The sequence below is a fragment of the Microcaecilia unicolor genome, chromosome 1, assembly GCF_901765095.1.
Source record: "Microcaecilia unicolor chromosome 1, aMicUni1.1, whole genome shotgun sequence".
Lineage (NCBI taxonomy): Eukaryota > Metazoa > Chordata > Amphibia > Gymnophiona > Siphonopidae > Microcaecilia > Microcaecilia unicolor.
In genome coordinates, this window is record NC_044031.1 from 299898262 (window position 1) to 299919929 (window position 21668).

Sequence of the window (21668 nt, forward strand, 5' to 3'; positions counted from 1 at the left end):
TGTCTAGGTTAACTAGAAGATGAAGAGGGACTGATGGGGAAGAGATGAATTTTTTTAAATTCTTGACAAAGAGAGGTGGAAATAGATACTTCAGAGCTGTATAATTTTGAAATCGTTGAGCAATCGCAGGATCTGTAATGTGGGGGTTATTAAAGGAGTCTATTATTTGAGAGATTCTGGATCTATTAGTTTTTGATTTCAAGTACTGGGCCACAAGATGACTCAATTTGTTGTTTTCAGCATAAAACCTACCCTCCCTGTTTATTAAGTCGTGTTAGTGGCTGCCTTGCGCTAATGCCAACACAGCCCACTCGCTGTGTCAGCATTGCTGTATGGCAGCTGCTAACATGGCTTAGTAAACAGGAGGGCTAGACTTTTGAGAATGTATATGAGAGATAGCATCCTGTGAAAGTAGAGAGTTAAATCTGCATTTTAGAGACTGTAACTTGGAGTACAAGCGGGGGGTTTTATTGAGTAGGTATTGATTTCCTAATTGTTTAATATATTTTGTAGGTCTGTAATTATTTATGCTCTTTATCTTTTCCTGTTGAGTAGTTTATAATAGCACCTATGACAGTGGTTTTGAAGGCATCCCACCAGCTGCTAACCTAGACATCTGAGAGTTGTTTGCAAAATATTCTACAATCACTTGTTATTTGTTCTATAAATTTGTATCTTGTAGGAAGGAGTTTTGAAATCTCCAAGGAGGCTTACAGTTGTCAGTGGGAGTAGAAATAATGAGATTGCAGCATGGTTGGAGATGGTGGAGAACCCTATATTTCATTTGGGGCAGGACAGAAGACACTAAGAAAAAGCCAATCCGGGAGAAACTGACATGCAGGGGCAAATAAAATGTACTTTCTCTCTCAACAGGGTGTAAGAGCCTCCATGGATCAACCAGACCTAATGTGATTTTCAACAGTGGTGGCAGATTTGGTTTGCCTAATAAAAGAGATTGTCTATCGAGGGTACAGTCTTGAATCTGGTTGAAATCTCCACCAATAATAATTTGAGTAGAGACGAATTTAATACGTTCAGTGATGATTTCTTGAAAAAATACCGGGGAGTCCGAATTGGGGTCATAGACATTAAGAAGAAGGTATGAAGCATTAGATATAGTTAGCTCCAACACTGACCAGCGACCCACACCATTGGATGCTTGTCGGATTATAGAAACAGGGGGCTTTTTTCACAACAGGATAGCCACCCCATTATATTTTTGTTGCACAGCTGAGTAAACATCCACAACAGAAAGGCTGTCATTAAGTCTTTTATTGTCCACTTCTTTACGGTGGGTCTCTTGTAATAAGATTATATCAGCATTTAAAAGTTTGAGATAAGCAGATAATTTTTTGCACTTTATAGGGTTGTTTAACCCTCTAACATTTAGGGAAACTACATGCACTTTTTTTTTTTAGTCAAGTATACTAATCAGCAACTGTATTGAAATAGAGCATCATTATAAGTTCTATGTAATAAAAGGCAGTCAAGGATTTTCAGTGTGACAGCATTAGTGAGAAGAAATAAAATCCATTATACAAATATAGAGAACCAGATAACACATAAACAACAAAGCTAAAAAAAATACCTTAGCATGAAAACCACAGTAAACAGCATCAAGATAAATCGTGGGTAGTGGAGATCCAAGGCATGGAAAACCAACCTCCCCCTATCTACATACAAGCTCTGAAGAGAAAGCAATCACCTTAAAAATACAGAAGTTATAAAGCTTAATATCCCATATAATACAGACTATAAAATGAGTCAATAATAAGTGGAAAAAGGAGGCACAACTGCCAAAAAGCTGTATCATATATTGTACTAGAAAAGAGAATAATTATTCCCATATAAGTGTTAAAAAACAGGAGTGGGATATCATAAAAGTATACATTTATCTGGTAATACCATAAGAGATAAGACTACATATGATAGTAGATCACAATGCATGTATATATGGTACTTGATTTATGATCTGGACTCAGGTTTTTAGAGAGTTGAGAAAGGACTGCAGGACTTCAGGCTCATTGAAGGAATGAGTAGAGTTATGGATAGTGACTCTCATCCTGGCAGGAAGCCAACTGCATGCCAAGCTCTCCAATATTCAAAAGCATTTAACCAGCCAGGATCAGCACTTGGCCGGTTAAATGCCCCATAACCGGCTATCCAGCAACATTCAGCGGGAGTTAGCTGGCTATCTCCCGCTGAATATCACCAGCTAGCAACTAGCATACCTGGTTATATCGGCCAACACAACCGTCTGTCTGTCAATTTTCAGCCCCACTTTAGTAGCTATACTTGGCTGCATGAATATGTGGAAAATCTTTGGCCTGTTAGAAGTTAACCAGCTATGTCTGAATATCAACATAGGTCAACTTCCTGCTGCTTACATGATGTATATGTCTCTCTGTAATTTTTTTCTTTTCTATTTTTTATTTTTTTATTGCACTTAGTGTAAGTACTGACACTTATCTTTAAAGTTGGTACTCATCAATGTTTTGGGCCGATGATGAAGGGAAGATCTTAGAGATCTGTTCAGCTCCGGTAGATCTATGGAGCTCTTTGAGGCCTTTTTCCTTCCTGCTTGGTGCTGCACAATTTATAGATAGAGCAGCACTTCTTTTTACACAACTTCACTAGGTCATTTTTGGTGAGTGGAAATTGTTGGCACACTGTTGTCTAGCGAATTTTCCACACCCCACTAGTTTTGAGTTTTAGTGAATATCAACATAGCCAGTTATCTCCTAACCGCCCAAAAATAAACCAGATATTCAATGCCAGTCACAGGAAATGGCCCAGCATTGAATATGCAGGTTTAGTAGTGACCATGGGAATTAGATCTGAATATCAGCCCCTGGTGTTTAAGGCAGTCTCGGAGAGAAGGAACTTCTTTCATTTCTGAACCATGGTTTTATTCAGGTCCAGAAAAATATGAATTTTCATGCCATCATACAGAAGAGGAGCTTTTGGTTTAGGTTTTTGTAGGATAGCACAGTTGCGTAGCTATGGGTGGGCCAGGGCCCATCCAATTTGGATTCATGCCCACAAAAAATTGTGGCACTCTTGCTATGGATGGTGGGGATGCCCAAACCCTTCCAGCTGAAGATTTCCTCCTCCTTGGGCAGGCAACACTCCTTCAAATAGCAGCCAACAACACTTGCCTCAAGCTGATGCTGACACCGGCCCCTCTGCACATGCTCAATTGTCACACATGTGCAAGCACTGAGTATGCACAGCCTGCCGCCGGCAGAATCAACTCAAGGCAAATGCTGCTGGCTACCGTTTGAAAGAGCGCTGACTGCCCAAGGAGAAGGAAATCATCAATTGGTGGGGTTAGGGATCCCCCACTAGCTCAGGTATTTAATATTTTGGATTTATGGGCAATGGGAGGGATGGAGATGAATTCTGTGCCCACCCAGCCACATTGGGCTCAAGCTCACCTAAATTCAGCCATCTGGCTACACCCCTGGGATAGCGATGCCCTGACAATCTAGTAAGAGTTTGAGAAGTATCGGTCTGAGGAACGGCTGATTGTCAGACTGCGTGGAAGGGACTCAATGAGGGGCATAATTGAACAGGGATGACCATTAACTCTGCTCTGCTGCACAGGTCTTTCTTCCTGTTGTGTCCCCTCCCATGTTTGCTGAAACAGGAAGTATTTCACACAGGAGGCGGGATGAGTCAGGAAGAAGGACCTGTGGCTGGCAGAGCAGAGTTAACATGATAACTCAGCACTGTGGCACATAGGAGCAGGAGACCAATCTCAGCCATGCCAGCGCCGGGCTGGTCCCCCTTGGAATCTGGGCCCTGGGGAATCTTGTCTCCCTCTCTCAGCGGCCCTGCAAATATGTACCCCAGACAAATTTATATGAGCTTACTTGAACACATAAAGGGGCAGATTCAGTAAATGGCCCTCAATTTTAGGTATTGGGAAAAATCTGTGCGAAGCATTATTCTATGAAGGGTGCTCTGGGCTGAGCATTCTTTCTAAAATAGTGCTTGGCGTGAGTATTTAAGCCTGCTAAAACCTGGCGTAAATCCTGGTGGAGAAGTTGGGCATAGAACCCTGGCATTCTATAATACTTTTCCTTAAATTTTAGGAACACCCCTGACCAGCTCATGCCCCTCCTATATCCAAGCCCCTGGGTTGCGCAGAATAGAATACCGTGCAGGCAGGTGAGTGTGCAAATCCAAATTAATGCCAATTAACATCAATAATTGATTGTTGATACCTTGTTAACTCATTCATTTGGTAACCTTTATAGAATCTGGGGGAAAACGTTGCTCTACATGCTCTAGTCCCTTACAAAATACCTCCTACGTTGAACTATGGAACAACCATCCACAAAGTCAATAGGCAAAATTGTATTCTATCTATAAATACAAAAATTCTGTCTTAACATTGTTATTTGTTCTTTACTTTTTACATCAAAATAAATGTAACCACTGCTACAAGACAAAGAAGTGCTGACTGGTGTTCTAATGAATGTAATTGTGTTGGTTGTACGAAATGGCATTCCTCTGAACAAGTACATTTTGATGGAAATGAGCAGTTAAAGCTTTCAACAAATGCACAGAGAATTTTCCACAAATACTGCCAGACTCTATAGAGCACGCCTAGAAATCCGTAACAAAATCAGCATAGATTTTATAACAATGCACATAACTTAACAAGCTTAACAAGCTAATGAGCGCTGATAACAGCAAACAAGCAATAATGAGCACTAATTGGCAGTGATTAGAATTTAGGCACTCAACTTGCTAAGGGCCCTGCTTACTAAGCTGCATTATAGGCGCATTAGCATTTTTAACGTGCGTTAACCATGTATGCACCTACAATATCCCTATAGGCACCTACACTGTTAGCATGCATGCTAATTGTAGGTGCGTTAAAAATACTAACGTGCCTTAGTAAACAGGGCCCTAAGTGTATTCTGTAATAATGTGCACCGAATTTCTAACAAAATGGAGTGTGGTTATGGGCGGGGAAATGGACATTTCATGGGCGTTCCAAAATTTACACACCTAATTATAGAATATGACCCAGTGCGCCTAAATCTATGTTTTGGGATTTATACCATGTTTTTGTTGGTGTAAATGGATGCATGGCTCTTAGGCGCTGAGATAGCAACTAAACATCCTATATAATAAAAAGCACCTCCAACGGAAACAGGAAATGAGGGCGGGACCAGAGAGAGAGAGAGAAGGGCCGAGCTTGCATGCCTTTTATCGCTGCTGACGGCCGCCATAACCCCGACTTGGTAAGTGAAGATGGCTTCTAAAATTCGGAGGGAGGGGTGCTGGAACTGGAAGGGAGGGACGACGACCCTGGAACTGGGAGGGAGGGAGGGGAGACCCTGAAACTCAGAGGGAGGGGGGACCCTGAAACTCGGAGGGAGGGAGGGAGGGAGGGAGGGGGAACCTGAAACTCGGTCCCCTGGAACTCAGAGGGAGGGGATGACCCTGGAACTCAGAGGGAGGGAGGGGACGACCCTTGAACTCGAAGGGAGGGAGGATGGGGATGACCCTGGAACTCAGAGGGAGGGAGGGAGGGGGGACGATGACCCTGGAACTCAGAGGGAGGGAGAGGGCTGACCCTGGAACTCGGAGGGAGGGAGGAAATGACCCTGGAACTCGGAGGGAGGGAGGGAGAGGGAGGATGACCCTGGAACTCGGAGGGAGGGAGGGAGGGGGACGACAACCCTGGAACTCGGAGGGAGGGAGGGGGGACGGACGACCCTGGAACTCAGAGGGAGGGAAGAGACGGACGACCCTGGAACTCAGAGGGAGGGAGGGGACGACCCTGGAACTCGGAGGGGGGGAGGGGGGACAACCCTGGAACTCAGAGGGAGGGAGGGGGCCCATGGCACAAACTCTCATTCTCACACACACACACTTGCACCCAGTCTCACTCTCTCTGTCACATACACACACTTGCACATTCACTCTCTCTCTCTCTCACACAGTCACTCTCACACACACTCTCTCAAACATACACACTCCGAGGAGAACCTTGCTAGCGCCCGTTTCATTTGTGTCAGAAACGGGCCTTTTTTACTAGTATTCTATAATCTGCGCCTAAATCTAGGCACAGATTATAGAATATGCTTAGTCAGCACTGATTTTAGGCATCATATATATATAGAATCTCCCCCATTGTGCCAAAACAGAGAGATTAGATACATTTCTATTAAATTGCATTTAAAGATAGAAATATACCCCTGCACCTCTTTATTCTATAGATGCTTCCATGAGCATCGTAAATTTATCCAGGTCACACCCATTTATGACAAAGGCTTTGTTTTTGTTTTTCAGGTAATCAATCATGTCTAACACCATCATCCCTCGAGTAAACTTTCCGGTGGTTTCCACTGTCACTGCGCATTCGATGTATGATGTAATAATACTTTCATCTATGGCAGCTGCCATAGCATAGGAGTCACAGGGCAGAAATCCAGGTTCACCGATCAGACCTTTGTCCGCCTCATCATATCGACAGAACTGCAAACTGAGAGCAAAGATTTTCTTTATGAAGTCAGCTTTCTCTGTGCCCTTGTTAACCCACTGATCGTACCACTCCTGCAGGTATAAAGTAAAAGAATGTTAAATAAAAAGGGACAAATTAGATTTCATTTCTTTAACTCTTTCATAGCCAATGTGTTTGCAACCTCCAGGGTCATAGAAATTTTACAGATTTTTTTTAATGCAGAGCATAATTGTATAACAGGGAGCATATGCAAGCTATCAGCACAGATTGATTCCAATAGAGGAGCAATCAGTAATATTAACCATATATACATTGTCTAATCAAGTCTACTCAAGTATATCAGACCTTCTGATGCGCCATCAAACATGCACTAAAGTCATCATCGGTCAAAACTATTTTTTAGTTTTAAATTTTTTTTCTAATTTTTAAAAACATATGAATCTTTCTAATCTTCTAGTTTGACTTAAGCAGTAATTATAAATATATATAAAGGGCAAGAGATGTGCTCATCTTTCATGAAGTGTCAGAGGGGACCACTATCCAACATAAACTTATGTTTTGCCCATAGGCTGTATCAAGGATGAGTCCACTAAAAAGAAAAAGTATGAATAATAAATCTCAATTACCATAATATTATAAAAATTGACAAGAAAAGATATACAATAAAAGATGGTTTTACATTATATCCAACATACCTACTATTTTATACCATGTTGCATCCATAATCTTTCAAAGGGGCAAACATGGCGACTGCATTTTCTAAGTCTTAAGCAAAATCACATGACAATCATGTGGTACCTAAATGGTCATATGAGCCCCTAGGCCAATCACAGAGATTTGCTAATTCAAATCAGAGAAGTCAAAGTTCAGCATTCAATCCAAAAGGAATTAAAGAATTTAAATAAAATATCCATCGCTGTTCTTTATAATACAAAATTTCAGTAGATGACCACCCTCCAACTCTAGAGTTACAACTCAATGACTCTCCATCTAATATCATGTATTGTATGCTTCTTACCCTGCCAATGTTAAACCAAAGGCACCTAAAGGTTACCTGTAGTAACCTGTGATTTATGTTCATTTAAATATAACTTAATTGGACAAATACTTCTCCCCATGTACACTAGATTATGTGGGCATAGAATACATTACATTGCATTACATTATATAGGACTTATAGCCCGCAAATACCTTAAAAAGCTCACTGTGGGTTACAATATAATGTCAATAATTGAACCAGTCGTTCAAACTATTAACAAAATAACAGGAAAAAATATGTACATACATCAATTAACCAGATTTTAACTACAGCCGGATACTACATATTTCCAAAATAAAATATAAATCACCATTGAGCTATTAATAACATGATGTAACCGCTGTTGTTTTAATAGTCTTTTTTTTGCTTGTGGATCAATCCAGACAGGTCCAGTAACAGAATATTGACACTACTGACAATGAGCACAGATGTCATGAGTAGCTATAAATGGGATAACAGTCTCCATTTAACAGACATATTTCTGTGATGATAACAGTTCATTAATATTTTTCCCTTACTGATCAGTTATTACAGGAAATTCATCAAATACCAAATGTAATTGTAAAACATGCCAGTGTTTCCAGAGATTGTACAAAATATTTTGAAAGAGTAGAAAATGGAAGTAAACAAGTCAGTAATTCCTAAGTATTGATATGAGTTCACTGCAAAAGTAGTTCATGCTGAGCCTGGCCTAAGGCACGGTTGTCCAACCTCGGTCCTCAAAGGACGCAATCCAGTCAGATTTTCAGGATTGCCTCAACGACTATACATGAGATCTAGTTGCATGCACTGCCTCTATTGTATGGATTTCATGCATAATCTTTGGGGAAATCCTGAAAACCTGACCTGGCGAGGGCTGTGGTTGAACACCTCTGGCCTAGGAACACATATGACCATTTAGATATCACATGACTTTGCGTCAGACTTAGAAAAATGCTTCTGCCATGTTTGCCCCTTTGAGAGCTTATGGGTGCAACATGGTATAGAATAGCAGGTATGCTGGATATAACTTAAATAATTCAAACAACCTTGCTCAACTTGCTGACATATATGTGACCACTACACAAAACCAAATAAAGGGCCAGATTCTGTATAAGGCGCCTAAAAAACCCACACAGTAAACATTTCTGCCTAAGCGTATTCTATAAGCAGTTTCTAGATTTAGGCATGGTATATAGAATACGCTTAGTTGATATCACAGCACCTAACGGTAGATGCATCCATTTACACCAATGAAAATGTAGCGTAATTCCCTGTGCATACATTTATGTGCACGGGGCAATATTTTATAACTAGGTGCGTAAATTTCAGAACGCCCACAAAATGCCCATTTCATCACCCATAACCCCTTTTGAACTGCACGCATTAGAATTTAGGTGCAGAAAGTTACTAAATATGCTTACTGAATTGTGCGGATAAATTCTAAAAAGAGGAAAGGATTTGATATACTGCTTTTCTGTGGTTACAATCAAAGTAGTTTACATATTATATACTAGTAAAAAAAGGCCCGTTTCGTAAACAAATGAAACGGGCGCTAGCAAGGCTATAGAGAGAGTGAGAGTGTGTATATGTATGTGTGTCTGTGTGTGTGTGACACAGAGAAAGTGTGTGTGTCTGTGTGAAAGAGAGTGTGCACAGGTAGGGTGAAAATGAAGAGACAGCAGTGAAATTTTACATAGGACAGCTGAACCATTTGAGGCATGTTTGTGTGTCTGTGTGAGAGAGTGTGTATATATGTGTGGGTGCGTGTGTGTGTGAGATAGAGACAGTGTAAGTGTGTGTGTGTGCGTCTGTGTGAAAGAGAGTGTGAAAGGGTAGGGTCAAAATGAAGAGATAGCATTATAATTGTACATAGCACAGCACAAACATTTGAGGCAGTTATTGCCTTATCTCCCCTGCCGCCCCCTCCATACCCAACAATTCGTTCCTTGTCTTCCATCCCCTCTGTGTCCCATGTGTATGAGAGAGAGAGAGAGAGGTGCTAGCAGTCCCTGTGATAGTGGCAGGTCAGTTGCTCATTATAGCCAGTTAAGAGTAAGAGTGTGTGTGTATGTGCTGTTTTTTTTCCTTCCCTCATATGCCCTCTGTGTCTGTTGTTTGTGTGGAGAGCAGAGATCTATATGGTCCTTTTAGCGTTGCTGTTGACGTCGCGTAGCAACTGTGTGCTGCTGGTTTTCATTGTTCCGCAATGTGTCTTATGTCACGTTCCGTTGCTTAGTAACGGGTTCACGATGCGATTGGTTGAGTGTCATTGGTCCGCCCTCGACATCATGACATTTTACATGGGGGCGGGGCCAACACTCATGGGTGAATTCCTGGTTTCACCACCATGCATTTAGAACGTTGGGACTTGTGGAGGCTTCAGAACGTTGGAGGTGCGCTTCATATAGAGAGATAGGGGCAATGGAGGATTAAGTGACTACCCAGCATCACAAGGAGCTGCAGTGGGAATCAAATCCAGTTCCCTTGCTTCTCAGGCCATGAAGTTATTTATTTTAATTTGCTTATTTAAAAACGTATATTCCACTTAATCCTAAAGGGCCCTGTTTACTAAGCAGCGTTATAGGCGCGTTAACATTTTTTTAACACGCTCTAACGATGTATGTGCCTACAATATTCCTATAGGTGCCTACATGGTTAGCACGTACGCTCTAAGTGTAGGTGCGCTAAAAATGCTAATGCACCTTAGTAAACAGGGCCTTAAATCCTTAGCGGATCACAATTATACATACATAATCAGCACAGTTATGCATACTACAATCAACAAAATTCAATAACAAACAGTGTAAGACATCACCAGCTTATATGATTCATCATTATCATTATCACAAATAAATATGCCAGTGCTACTATTTGATCAGTACTGCTTTTGTCATTCATTCTTCAGTTCTCTGTTAAGACTGAGTAGACAAAAAGGTTTTCAATTCTTTCCTAAACTCTGCCATGTTCCTGATTTTTCTTTAATCTTAATGGTAGCCTATTCCAAAGTAGACGGCCTGCAATGTAAAAAATGGAATTTCTATGTTCATTCAGTTTCATAACATGAGTTGGTCAGCTAATCTCAATAACTGATTGGGCTGGTAAATATGAAAACAAACAAAAAGTACAAGAAGCCTTCAAAAATGGGGGCGTCTCAGTTTCACTTTATTTCAACTGAGAAGCCCCCATTTTTGAAGGCTCCTTGTGTTTTTTGTTTGTTTGCTTTGACCTTTGTGCTTTTGGATTCCCTCTCCTTCTTTAGCTGGTAAATATGAAGCCTTGTAGCTAAGATCTTAGAAGTGTGACCATTTATAAAGACCATAAAGGCGATTTTATATTGAATTCTGTACTCAATCGGAAGCCAGTTTAGTCCCTTTAACACCAGAGTAATATGATCGTATCTACTTCCACCACACAGCACCCTAGCCACTTCATTCTGGGCTACTTATAGAGCTTTCACATGGGTTTTCTGAATCCCCATAAGCAGAAAATTACTGTAATCAAAACATGGCAATACTGAACTTTGCACCACCATTCAGAAATTATCCAGTTTAAGCAATGGTTTCAACTTATGAAATACATCTTTGATGATTTTTTTGTACATGGTCTCTGTGAGACCCTGTGACAAAACAGAGGGTATTAAGCCTATAAGCTGGGGGGGAAAGGGCCCTGCCCTAGGGGCAGGGGCCGTTTTTCACCCGCACCAGGGACCTTTTTACTGCAGCAGATTAAAAAAAGCCCCCAGCACACATGGCCATGCAATAAGAGAACTCTTACCGCAGGGCCTTGCAGCAGGGAGCCCTTACCGCCACCCATTCAGGTGGTGATAAGGGCTCCCATGTTAACCTGGCTGTAATCAGGTAGCTCACAGCGATGCCCTATTACTGCCAGATTATCGCCATGCAAGCCATTTCCAGGGGTTTTCTTTTTCCCCCGGAAATGGTGTGCACTCAAGGTGGGACTACTGCTGGTGGCCGCATTGGGCCAACAGTAGTCCCGTAAAAGCATGCGTTAAGCCCGTGTTGGGCTTGCCGCCACTCTGTAAGAGGGCCCCTAAATTGTATTGAATATTTCTTGAAGTGTATTTCTCTAGTTTGGCCAGCAGGTGGCCCCTTCTGCACGTGCTCAACTGTCACACATGTGCAAGCACTGAGTATGCACAGCCTGCCGCCGGCAGAATCAACGCAAGGCAAATGCTGCTGGCTACCGTTTGAAAGAGCGCTGACTGCCCAAGGAGAAGGAAATCGTCAATTGGTGGGGTTAGGGTTCCCCACTAGCTCAGGTATTTAATATTTTGGGTTTATGGGCAACGGGAGGGGTGGAGATGAATTCTGTGCCCACCCAGCCACCTTCGGCTCAAGCCCACCTAAATTCAGCCATCTGGCTACACCCCTGGGATAGCGATGCCCTGACAATTTTGTAAGCGTTTGAGAAGTATCAGTCTGAGGAACGGCTGATTGTCAGACTGCGTGGAAGGGACTCAATGAGGGGCATAATCGAACGGGGATGACCATTAACTCTGCTCTGCTGCACAGGTCTTTCTTCCTGTTGTGTCCCCTCCCATGTTTGCTGAAACAGGAAGTATTTCACACAGGAGGCGGGATAAGGCAGGAAGAAGGACCTGTGACTGGCAGAGCAGAGTTAGCATGATAACTCAGCACTGCGGCACACAGGAGCAGGAGACCAATCTCAGCCATGCCAGCGCCGGGCAGGTCCCCCTTGGAGTCCGGGCCCTGGGGAATCTTGTCTCCCTCTCTCAGTGGCCCTGCAAATATGTACCCCAGACAAATTTATATGAGCTTACTTGAACACATAAAGGGGCAGATTCAGTAAATGGCCCTCAAATTTAGGTATGGGGGGCTATTGAAATGGACGATGATAAAAATTCAAATAGTAACCGCTGCGAAGAATCTGTAGGATCCAAGCGTCTGAAGTGATTGTTGTCCAAGCTGCATAAAACCTCTGGAGTCTGCCCCTCACCAGAACGGTCTATGAGGGGAAAATGTAAAAAGCTAGGTACAGGCTTCGTCTGATTCCGAGATGGAGTCTTCTGTGTTTTTCGTTCCCTTCCTGCGTGATTAAAGAATTGTTATCATTGACATACCTCATTGCCTGCATACCCCTGTCGTGTATTACTGTAAGATTGTCATGAGCTATCCTGATCATTTGTTTTGAGCAATCCTCCAAATTCAACATAGTTGTTTGAAAAAGCAGAACCTGATCCACTGGTAAAAATGAAGAAATCTTTCAGAGTTCATTCATTATAGTGTACAAGTATTCAATGTGATAGAAGTAGTGAATGGAAATTATAGTGGAAAGCATTGATGTTTGGAAAAAATGCCTTGCCGTGATATCCAGCATCTAAGATCTTTAGGGGGAGGGTGGTTGGTAATAGCTGAGTTCTATTCTTATGCATTGCAGACTTGACCACAATGGAAGCATGAGTTAACTGAGATTTACCATGACCCAATATTTCTTGAACTTTGTATTTATTATCTAATGATCTTTGTGTAGGGTGTGCCAAATAGGGTGTCTGCCAAACCTGTCTATGATGCTCCTGCAAGACTGGTATAATAGGCAATGCTATAATCTTCTTTAGAAACAATTAAATATTTGGTACAGTTCGCTTGTCTGATGGTTGAGAAGACCAAGAAGGGAGAGACAACTGCAAAGTCTGTGCCAATTTTACAGAAATTTGAAATAGGAAATGTCCTCCAACTGAAGCTGTGCCTGTTTCACAGGAGAAGGTTTTTAGGAAGGCTGTTTAGGAGTACAAGAGGTTTGTCTATCCAGTGAGTGGCGAGGAGATGGCAGCTGAAGATGAGGAGATGAATTTAAAGATTGTGACATCGATGCCGCCTGGTGAGGAGAAGACAGAGACCAAGAGTGTTGTCTGTGAGAGTGATGTGACTCAGATTGTAAAGAAGCCACCAAAACCTAAGGAAAGGCAGATACTGAGGAGATTACAGTCTGCTGTGGGAGAGTCTGCTGCTGCAGAAAATGAGAGAGCAATTGCAGCAAATCTTGTGGGATTTGTACCTGTTTTTGTTACTGCACAGGAGTGCCTGAAGTAGTCTGAGAGTGAGAGCATGACTTAGATCTCAACACAGTCAATGGCACTGTGGAGCAGTGGCGTTCCTAGGCTGGCTGACACCCGGGTCGGATCGCTGATGTGCCCCACCCCCAGCGAAATTACACCCCCCCCCCCGGGTGCAGCGTCACACACACACACACCCCGGGTGCATTTTTACCTGCTGGGGGGGTGCCGCGCGCCTGTCAGTTCCGAGTCCGCTCGTTCCCTGCTGCTCCCTCTGCCCCAGAACAGGAAGTAACCTGTTCTGCGCAGAGGGAGCAGCAGGGAGAGAACGAGCGGCACCCCCCCCCCCAGCGGTGGGCGGACCACCCCCCCTTGGTACGCCACTGCTGTGGAGGCTCATGAGGAATGATGATGGAAAGACTTACTATGCCACTGATGCTGTTTAGGTGAAAGTCGGTCCCCATGTGGGGAAGAGTCCAACGAGGAAGAAGAGCAAAGTGCCCATGTTTAGAGAGAGATTTTCTCAAAATTTGAAGAGGGAAGCATGCTCTTGGTGAAGTGTGTGGCGTTCGCTTGTCCCCGATGTCAGCACTGTGACTAGTGATGTCATTGAAGATATCGGCTCCTATGAGTTCTCGCACCACTGAGAAAGCTGATTCCTGATCCCCGGACTGTGAGGCAAGGGGGAGAGCAGGCAGTAGCGGAACCTGATCCCTGGGCTTAATAGCAAGGGGGAGAGCAAGTTGAACATCCTCTGTCAGGGTAGTCAAGACCATGTTAGATGCTTTAGATGTACCTGGATTCATAGAAGAGCCTGAAGAAGAAGTGCCAGATATCGACGATCTGACATATTCTTTGAGTTTGATAGGTCTAATGCCTAGCACCTTTTGAGTCATACCGTGACAGTGCATACAGAGAGAAATCGTGCTGAGGACCTAGACACCTGAGACAAAGCTGATGTGGATCTGTGACATAAAGTTTTCTGTTACATTGAGAGCAATATTTAAAGCCCGGTTTTGGGGATCTTCTTAATATAAGGGAAGCAAAATCAAATTCCTTTGTCCTAACAAAAATAAACCTATAAAGAAAAATTTAATAAGAGTCTAGTGAAGGGACCAGAATAAAAACACCAGCTCCTACCGCAACCGAGCCGGAACACACGGACTGGAATCCCCTGGACTTGAGGACACAGGACTGGAACACAGGACTGCAATCCCCCGGACTGGAGGACATAGGACTGGAACACACACCGGACCGGAACACACTGGACTGGAGCCCACTGGACTGGTCCGTACAGCTTCACCTGCACTTGGCCACTACCCCCCCCCCCCCCAAGGGTTGAGCCCTTGGGTTTGAGTGGCCGGCAGGACTTACCGGATACCAGATGACACAGGGACCAGGACTGGAAACAGAAGAGACAGCAGTGCTCCAAGGAACTGGACTAACCAGGGCACTCCTAGGCCTACACTAACAAAAGGACTTCCTAAGCCCTAAACTAACAGAGCAGGGAACTAAACACAAAGCTAACACAGGTGCTACTAAGCACCAAGCTACAAGCAGAGCTCTACACTAACAAGCTAAACATAAAACTAACAAGCTACCTAAGCACTGCACTAGCAAGCTAGATACAAAACTAACAAGGAGTTTCCTACAGCACCAAAACCCAAACAGCAAAGACTGCAATGCTCCCAAAAGCACAAACACCAGAAGTACTTCTAACAGCAAAATCTGTAGTGTTCCTAACAACACCAAACCCTGAAGTACTTCTAACAGTAACAGAGCTTCCAAAGCCCTACACACAGCAATGCTTCCAAAACCAAGAGGGAAAAGCAGGGGAACCACAAGGGAAAAGCAGGAAAGCTAAACACACAGACACCAGTGCACACTGCACTAACACTAACCTGGACCTTAGCAAAAGCAAGCAGGGAAACTAGACACAAAGTCAAAAGTGCACACTGCACCACCCTACCTAAAGCAAACACCACCATGAAGCACTTGAAGCCAGTACACCCAAAGAGAGTTAGAGCAACTCAGACTACACCCACAGCTGCAGTGACGTGAGACAATTAGCCCCATGCTGGCAGCAGCCGGCACAGAGAGAGAAAGAGCTAGCTCAAACAGGACAGAAAAACAGAACAGAAGCCAGCTAAAAAGCTGACCCCCAGGCAAAAGGTAAGTTTGAGAGGGGTTCTGACCACGATCATAACAGCACTGGCTTTTGCTCCAGTTTCAGCCCCAGAGAAGAGAGAGAGAGCTCTTTGCTGAAGCCCTGTAAAACAGTTATATTTGATAACTGGTGAGCAGCAATATGTCCTGATCTCCCCAGGTACTTTCTAGAAAGTAAACAAATGTTTAGTTAGTGTTATAATTGATCCACATTTCAGTTACCTGATATTGTTTGCTGAACCTCTGTGTCAGGGATGTCTCACAATTATTCCAACCCACTTTCACAATAACCAAATCTTACTCAATCCAGTCACACTCTAGAGCTCCTGCTCTTCCTCTCCTGGACCTATCGGGGCCTTCTGCTTATTCCTTCTCTCAGGGAGTCTCTGTATCGAGCCTCTCTTTCTCAGCACTTTCTCTGGGCTTTTTAACTTTCTTCTGTACATTGAGGAGGCACACCCTCCTGTCCAGGCAGCCTACCCTTCCCACAATGCACTCTCTCTCTTAGCTCTACAGTTCAGCCTCTGACCAGCAGGTTTAGTGCCCTCTGCTGTCAGGGGGCTGAACTGCAATTCCCAACCAGGAACGCTTGCACTGTCCCTCACTGCCTCACAGTCTCTCATAGACAAACTGAAATCCACCAAGACCCCCAGATGGGGATGCTCTCATTTCCAAATGTAAAATTCATAGACATTTCTGATGAAAATCATATTGGAAAAAGCAGCAAAATCTTATTTTTATTAACATTCAATTTTAGGCAATTTGCATTCATTCAGTGCTCACAAATAGCAATATAAACTGGATGTTGTCTGCATATATTCTAAACTGAATGTTAAAACAATCGACCAGCTGACATAGGGGTAAACAATACTGCTGACCCCTGAGGAAACAGCAGCACTGCATATACAGGCAGACCACATACCACCAGCAGCTCTATGTAGAAAGGACAATTCTATAACTAGGTGCTCATGGGTATATACCCTTTTGCACGCATAACTGCAGAGAAAAGTAACACTTAAATGTGTAAGTGCCCTAAGCGCTCTTCTGCCAGGTGCAAGATAATGCACAAATACAAAGGGGTGTACACATGGGCAAAGCATGGGAGCAGGATGGGCGCGTCTCCCCTTACTGCATTTTCATGCCCAGTTACATCAGGTCAATAGCTGGTGTAAGTGCAGATATGTAAATTTTAGGGGCACCAATGCTGATTTATGCTAGTATTTTATAACAGTATCTGGGTGCCCAGATGCTCGTCTATAATAGTCGCTCCCCACACTGCATCAGTGTGCCTAAAAAGAGGTGCCCACTTACGAAATTGCTTTCACAGAGGGCAATTCTACAAAGGGGTGCCTAGATAGTACCTATTCTATGAAAGAAAGTAGGCATCTATAAAGAGGGACAAAAAATAGCACAGAATTTGCATATATAATTGTGTATGCAGATCCAGTCACATTCCTGCTCTCTCCTTCCTCCCTCCCCCCCCCCCCCCCCCCCCCCCCCGCTCATAAATATTTTGCCTGTTTGGGAGAGGGTTAGAAATAGGGAGGTCATAATAGCAAGGAATGTTGACTTTCTCTCCCATCCTTCTCAGACTGGCATGCATTGAGATAGAGAGAGGAGACAGAGATTTTCAATTCTATCACAGACCATAACTGGAAGACTCTCAGGGAAGATTAGAGGGCAGGATGTGGGGATGCCCCCTGTAAACCTAAGAACAGGGAAAGGCATATGCTTTAAAATTTAAAATCTTGTTAGTTGTTCTGACAAATCAGCAAAGGTATCTATATATATAGACAATCATCAACCCAGCTGTTAATATCTTTAACCTGTTTGTAACATCATAAATACTGAACTGTTTTACAGGTTCACCCTTCATTGCAGGAAAGACCGTTGATTGCGTATCATAGGGGTAGAACAATTGGTGAAATGCTCTCTTATAAACGGATAGAGTATCTACATAATCAGGATGATCTTATTGGCCATGCTCAATGCGGAAAGTGTCAATGGTGTGCATTAACTATTCAAAGGATTGATTGGCAGGTCACTGAGCACACACAAAGCTTTACAGCACGACATAACACCAATTGTAATAGCAGTAATGTGATTTACATGATTCAGTGCCCGTGTCAATTAATATATATGGGTAAATCTAGGAGATCAGTGAAATATAGATTAAATGAACATAAATCAAGGATTCACACCGCCACCCTAACAGCTCCCATTGTAAATCACTGGTTGGTTAAACAACATGATTGGTCGGACATTAAGTGGCGTGTCATTGACCAGATCCAACTTGGGAGGGACGGGTGTGACGCAGACAATGGTGGATTTATACTTTAAGAACACTGACCCCTGGGGGCTTAAATTTACAGATAGATTGGGCAGCCGCAGTGTAACTGGATGTAATGACATCAGGGGGTGTGGCTATGATCCATTGGCGCTCTGAGCCTTAAGCGTTATATATACAGATTTTTAGATTGTAAGCTCTATTGAGCAGGGACTGTCTCTCTATGTCAGGTGTTCAGCGCTGCGTGCATCTGGTAGCGCTATACAAATGTTAATAATAATAATATACAGAGCATTGCGCATGGGTGGAACAAGCACAGAGATGGCAGGCACCGATGTAATGTGGAGAAACTTTCTTGTACTTCAGGTATATGATGTTTTATGAAATGTTTCTCACCAACAAAAGTATTTAAAGCATTCTGAATGAATGTTTTATTCTTTAGTTGACTGGACCACACCCTGAGGCCGCAATTTGCGAAACATGCTGCATGTAGGTGGAGGCGTCCGTGCACTGCACTTTATGTAACTTTGTATGGAGGATATGCAATGGATACAAACTGAAGCTGTAAAGCGTTTTAAAGATACGTTATAAATGATGAAAAATATTTTCTAAGAATAAAGTTTCAAGACGGTTGGAATACAAAAAGAAGTTGGGCTTAAATGATGTTACAATCAGTTTCAAGATATTAACAGCTGGGTTGATGATTGTCTTAAAATTTAAAATAGCATAGTATTTGAATGATTAAATAACAATGATTTTCTGTGGACATCAGCTAAAAATCATATGAGGAAATGCTTAAGAGGTTAGGACTCTTCAGCTTGGAAAACAGAAAGCTCAGAGGGGGATATGATTGAGGTCTATAAAATCATGAATGGCATAGAACGGATAAATGTGAATCGATTGTTTATTCTTCCAAAAAGTACAAAGACTAGGGGTACACTCAATGAAGTTTCGTGGTAATACATTTAAAACAAACAGGAGGAAATATTTTCTCACTCAACAAATAGTTAAGCTCTGGAACTCACTGCCAGAGGATATGGTACCAATGGTTAACATATCTGGATTTAAAATTGGTTTGGACAATTCCTGAAGAAAATGGCCATAGTCTGCTACTCTTAAATATAATCTCACCCTAATCACACACTGTGGGGACCAAAAACTATAAAAAAATAAATCTATGTCCCAAACATTTCATCTCATCTGCAGGATACTGATAACCTATTAATTTTTATACGGGGAGAATCAGATCAACTGCTTATCACAACCATATGAATAATTTTATTCTTTCGCACAGGCGAAATGGTGTGTAGCAAATCCTCATATACTTCCCCTCCTGTCTTTCAACGATCTTTTTATAAAATTTTGTTCTCAAAGGCTGTGCAAATATGCATATCACTCCCAAAAACGATATATATATGCTTAAAGCATTCTTTTTTCTTTGTACAAGCATTCACTTATCTGTAAGACGGCAATTTAGCAGTAACAGGGAACCCCCGCCGACATGGCCAAGTTTCGCATAGTGCTTTATCAAGGAAGAGGCTCTCTTTACATCCTGCTTTTAACCCTGTATACCAGTAAAATGGCCGCACTATGCGAAACTTGGCCATGTCGGCGGGGGTTCCCTGTTACTGCTAAATTACCGTCTTACAGATAAGTGAATGCTTGTACAAAGAAAAAAGAATGCTTTAAGCATATATATATCGTTTTTGGGAGTGATATGCATATTTGCACAGCCTTTGAGAACAAAATTTTATAAAAAGATCGTTGAAAGACAGGAGGGGAAGTATATGAGGATTTGCTACACACCATTTCGCCTGTGCGAAAGAATAAAATTATTCATATGGTTGTGATAAGCAGTTGATCTGATTCTCCCCGTATAAAAATTAATAGGTTATCAGTATCCTGCAGATGAGATGAAATGTTTGGGACATAGATTTATTTTTTTTCATAGTCTGCTACTGACATAGGAATGGGGAAAACCACTTCTGTCCCTGGAATTAGTAGCATGGAATCTTGCTGATCCTTAGGATTCTGCCAGGTACTTATGGCCTGGATTGGTCACTGCTGGAAACAGGATACTGGTCTAGATGGATAATTGGTCTAACCAAGTATGGCTATTCTTATGTTGTTTTCATTTATACAGCAACCATTATTTAAATAACTTGGGCCCATAAGATTCCCTCCCCCCCAAATTTTGATAATTACATTCAACAAAATTAGTCCCTCTCCGTTGAGAGCAGTCCTAGAAAAATATTATTAGCTGAATTTTCAACAGAAAACATAGGCTGCTATGTTTGACTGAAACTGGGGAACAAATTTAAGCACTTTTACAAGCTCAGTTTCTTTGAATGTCAAGTTCTTATGTTAAAAGCCCTCTAGGGACACCTTGAGCTACTACAGAAAAGACATGTATTAAATTCAAATAAATGGAGAAATTAGTTTTTATCTGCTCATTTTCTTTCCTTTAATGCATCAGATCAAACCAAGACTTGTGAATTATGCCCATCTGCCAGTAGATGGAGATAGAGAACAAAGAATTGTACTGTGACAACTATAGTATTTCAATAACAAAGCAGTGGAAACCCCAATAGTGAAGCCTTCTTACCAGAAAGATCTTCTTCCTCTGAACTATGAACAAAGAAAACAAATGCAGCAAAAACTGACAAACAATGCTGATGAACATCAGAACAGAGAAGTCTTCAGAATGTAGAAACAATAGTGGGACATACAGCGAGGGAGGATTCCTGGATTGATCTGTTGCACTAGAGAAAAGAAAAAAGCATTGAAGCACAAAAACCAAGGGTTCCCAAAGTCCATCTATCGAAGATTCTCAATGCAATTTGTTGAGAGGACTCGACGCGGCAACTTGTGTCTGCATTAGGAGTCTTCATTGAGAAAAGATAAAACTAAAAGACAAATTGTTGCAAGTAGGGAATGTGAACAAAGAAGCCTTGTGATGTAGGCATGCAGTGGCGTAGGAAGGGGGGCAGTGGGGCGGTCCGCCCCGGGTGCACGCCGCTGGGGGGGTGTCGACTTCGCTGGTTCACTGCTTTCTGTGCTCCGTAACAGGTTACTTCCTGTTCCGGGGCAGAGAGAGCAGGGAACCAGCGGAGCTGACGCAGCTCCCAGCGACGACGTGCACTCGGGGCGGAGCGCCAGTGGTAAGAATGCGCTCCAAGGGGGGGTGCGCGTGCCAAGTGGGGGGTGCACCGCGCTGCACCCGGGGGGGTACGCAGCGGCGACCCCCCCCCCCCCCGGGTGTCAGCCGCCCTCGCTACGCCACTGCAGGCATGAGTTTCCAAAACACAGCCATGTCGAGTCCTCTCAAAATATTGTACTGAGAATCTCGACTATAATAAAAGGCACCTTCAACGTTCTGAAGCTGACTCCGTGGCTTCAAGTGAAGGGTTCGTTAGGATCGTTAGGTTCGTCGCTCTGTCACCATCTCTCTCGGCCCCGCCCTCGCGCCTCTGATAGGTCCGCCACCCCGACGTCATCACGTTTTGACATCCTCAACGTCATCACGTTTTCACGAGGGCAGCGGACCTATCAGAGGCGCGAGGGCAGGGCCGTCAGAGATGGTTACAGAGCAACGAACATGAAGAAAAAAAAACCTCTTCACTTCAGCCACGGAGTCAGCTTCACCACGTTGCAGGTGGGTGGCTGGAGGGGAGGG

The 21668-nt window shown here is 43.0% G+C and overlaps 1 protein-coding gene across 3 annotated transcripts in view; it reads right to left on the minus strand.

The window, feature by feature from the left end:
* Positions 1–6093: 6093 nt before the first annotated feature.
* LOC115472937 (pyrimidine-specific ribonucleoside hydrolase RihA-like) overlaps positions 6094–21668 on the minus strand; it is a 90565-nt gene continuing 74990 nt past the window's right edge. For all 3 annotated transcript variants that reach the window (XM_030207487.1, XM_030207479.1, XM_030207470.1), the window contains exon 6: positions 6094–6576. In XM_030207487.1, coding sequence (XP_030063347.1) covers positions 6229–6576 — 348 coding nt within the window. In that variant the 3' untranslated portion in view covers positions 6094–6228. The remainder of the gene's footprint in view (positions 6577–21668) is intronic.